The sequence below is a fragment of the Pygoscelis adeliae genome, unplaced genomic scaffold, assembly GCF_000699105.1.
Source record: "Pygoscelis adeliae isolate BGI_AS28 unplaced genomic scaffold, ASM69910v1 Scaffold514, whole genome shotgun sequence".
In the NCBI taxonomy this organism is placed as follows: domain Eukaryota; kingdom Metazoa; phylum Chordata; class Aves; order Sphenisciformes; family Spheniscidae; genus Pygoscelis; species Pygoscelis adeliae.
The window spans coordinates 426,708-430,009 of NW_008824594.1; the positions used below are offsets into that span (position 1 = coordinate 426,708).

The 3,302-nt window shown below is 58.7% G+C and overlaps 1 protein-coding gene across 1 annotated transcript in view; it reads right to left on the reverse strand.

The window, feature by feature from the left end:
* Window positions 1-987: 987 nt before the first annotated feature.
* HBEGF (heparin-binding EGF-like growth factor) overlaps window positions 988-3,302 on the reverse strand; it is a 6,596-nt gene continuing 4,281 nt past the window's right edge. Inside the window, exons 5-6 of the mRNA XM_009322290.1 lie at window positions 1,194-1,349; window positions 988-1,081 (exon numbers count right to left, since the gene is read on the reverse strand). Of these exons, the coding sequence (XP_009320565.1) occupies window positions 1,009-1,081; window positions 1,194-1,349 (229 nt within the window). The 3' untranslated portion in view covers window positions 988-1,008. The remainder of the gene's footprint in view (window positions 1,082-1,193; window positions 1,350-3,302) is intronic.

The window sequence follows — 3,302 nt, forward strand, 5'->3', positions numbered from 1 at the left end:
GCCGCTCGCTGCGTCAAGGGGCTGGACCCGGGAGGATGGGAGCCAGGATGCCGGGGAAGCGGTGGCTAGGCATCCCACCCCGTGTCCGCCATGCTTCCCTTCCAGGGACCACAGCACTTTTCCCCCCAGACACATCCACCCCAGTAATCCCCAGGGCAGAGGGGACAGTGATGAAATCCTTGTGCTGCATCCCCTTCCCCAAAATTCAACTCCTATAAACAGAGCTAAAAATCCCACCCCCAACACTATTACCAACATTACAGAAATTCTTTGAAGGCATTACTTCATCCTCACAAAAAACAAAGATTTTTCTTTTTTTAAAAGAGAGAAGTAGCTGTGATACATATGGGCACATCAGGGCTTGGACCAGACCAGAGGAAGTCTGCAAGCTTTCCAGCACCTGGCCACAGCCACAGGGCCACCCCTGGGGCAGAGCACGCCCCACCGCCCAGCCAGAGTAACATCGCATGGGGCTGGCAGCAAGATCCCCCCGTGCCCAGCTGCAAGGCATTACGTTGGTGCAAGTAATAAGCAGAGTGGGAGTGAAAAGGAAGGGTTGTTTTTTTTTTTTAATATATAAATAGAGGCAATATCTAAGGAGGGGAAGTGACTCAGAGGGTCAGAGAGGGAGCAGAACAAGTGGGAAAAAAAACCCAAAAAACCAGAAGCAGCTTCCCCACCGCCAAATGTCCCCAAAGCATGCAGCGACAGGGCAAAGCAGGGACTTAAGGTTAGAAAGGAGGAGGTGGTGGTGGCTGGGGGTGTCAGGGGCTTGAGCAGGAAGGGGAGGCAAGTGGGCCCGAGCCCCACGGGGCAGCCCAGGCTCTCAGGCCAAATCCAGCGAGCTACTTCTCCAGGCTCAGACTGTCTTCAGCTCCTGCCTGGCTCTGGCACAGGATCCACACAACAGTCCCAGCCAGTGTGAACAAGGAGGGCCCCCAGATGCCCACCAGCCCCACTGCTGTCCCATGCCCGGCCAGGGGCTCACCTCGCCAGCACCCAGCATCCTCAGTGATTCACGGTGATGCCCAGCTTGATTTTCTCTTCGTTTTCTACATCGTAGACACCCCTCTTGTGACACCTGTGAGGCCAAGCAAAGAGATGCTCAGAGCATGGAGAAGTCCCTGCCACGCTCGCCTGCACGTGGTCTTCCCGGGGACGTGGATCCAATGACTCATATCTGTCCCACTCACCTGAGCATCAGCAGGGCTGCAATGATGAGGAGGCACAGGGAGGACAGGACAACAGCAACAACAGCCAGTGCCGTGGTGTGGTCGTATGCGCTGGGGGGGTGCTCCACAGGCAGCGAGAGGCCGTGGCATCTCTCTCCATGATATCCTGGCTGGCATCTGGGCAAGAAGAAAAGTCTTAAAGGTTGGTGGCAACCCAGCGTAGAAGGTCCTTGGGTGTCTGACACCCCCATGGAAAGGAGCTGCCTCTTTGCTCAGCCTTAGTCAGCACCCTGCCCGTTCCCCTTGGTCCCCCTCCCCTGAGCTGGGAGGTCTGGTGTCACCATCACCTCCCTGGTACTGGTAAATTAAGTTTCTCCTGCCCCAAGCACCAAGTGAAGACTCCTAGAATGGTTGAGCTCCTCCCAGTAGAAGGCACCAGGGTCTGTGCTCTTCCCAATCGTCCCCAGGCAGAGCCAGGCTGCCCAGACCACCTCTGGAAGTAGGAAGTCCCATGCAAGGGAGCAGAGAGGCAGCTGGACTGGAGCTCAGTGCTTCCCTCGGAGCAGGATGTCCCTGCACACCCTGCCAGCCAGAGAGGTGCCACCTCCCTGCAGACTCAGGAGGTTACTCACATAGCAGAAATATAACGCTCCCCAGCAGAGCTGCGAGGCTGACAACCCTCCCCGTGAGTCAAAGCGCACTGATGCGACCGGATATATATATCTCTCTATATCCAGTGCCACTGACCCTCAAGCTTACCCCCAAGATGGGGTCTCAGCCCAGCCCTCCTGCCCACGCGCCAGCGTCACCTCCCAGCCACGGCAGCAAGGCCAGACACAAGGCAGAGGTGCAGGACCCAGCCTGGCAGCATCCTCACCCCACCCCCCACCCCGGGGACCAGCCCAAGGAAGCGATGATCCAGGAGACCCTGTGACACAGGCAGTCAGCCACCAAGAGCAGCCACAACTGAGTGACACCAGCCAACACGAGGCCTCATTATCGGAGAGGACTGGGGCAGTTGGCTGCTGTTCCTAAAAACCATGATGGCTCTGGGGAGACGTCACCCAGGGATGGGCCGCCAGGCTGGAGAGCCCCAGCCGGCCCCCAGACCCCTCCTGCTTGCCTGTGTCCCAGGTCCTCCCCCAGCCCCAGAGATCTGGGAAGGGCAGGAGGCTGGGCAGGGGACACCTGGCTGTCCCAGTCCCAGGCAGGGGATGCTGCACCAGCCCAAGCTGAGCCAGCAGAGTTCTCTTGCTGGCAGTCCCGAGTCCCCTGTGCAAGGGCCCAACTTCATGACAGCTTCCAGGCAGAGAGAAACTAAGCAGTTCAAGGAGCTATGTGGAGCCTGATCCCTGCGGATTGCAGGGCACGAGATCTTGTGGGCACCATAAGCCAGGGAGCTATTATCTTCCCCAGGCTCCGGGCGCAGGAGCTGGGTGGCTCAGAGGATTGATAGCAAAGAACAAAGCCTCTTATACATCTGCCAGCTCAACCCCTGCCCATGCCAGCGGGGAACAAATGTGCACCCCTGGGTATTTCCCACAGTAGCAGCGCTGGATCCAGGTGCCCCGGCAGCAGGCAAACGCTTTCTCCTCCGCCTGCCTCATCTAGTCCCTGCTCTCTACCTGCATCCCAGGGGGGCCGGAGAGGGTGGGTACACAGCCCTGTCCTTCATCAGGGCCAAGTGACAGCTTGGGCATGGCTTTGGCAGGCTGTCCCCAAAGGTGCTACCTCCAATCCACCTTGCTGGTGCCACAGCAGAGATGCTCCTCCTGCCTGCACCAGTACATCCCGACAGCCACGAGAGCCCTGAGCTCTCAGCCAAGGCTGGCAGCAGCAAGGGACAGGGGGATGCAGGGTTACAGAGTCAGCATGGGGTCTCGCAAACCAGACCTGCGGAAGACCTTGGCTGCGAGACCCCAGCCCCTGCTCACCGTCCTCTGAACCCCACCACCGTGGGTCTCCGCACGGCAGCTCAGCTGGAGCTCACCATGCCAGCAGGGGATGCTGGATCTAAGTCCACGACGGCTTTTGGTGGGGGATGGACATTGCTCAAGAAGCACAAGGAAGAGGCCAAGTCAGAGCCGTCCCCACACGGACAGGGAACATACACTAAAAATATCTCCTCCG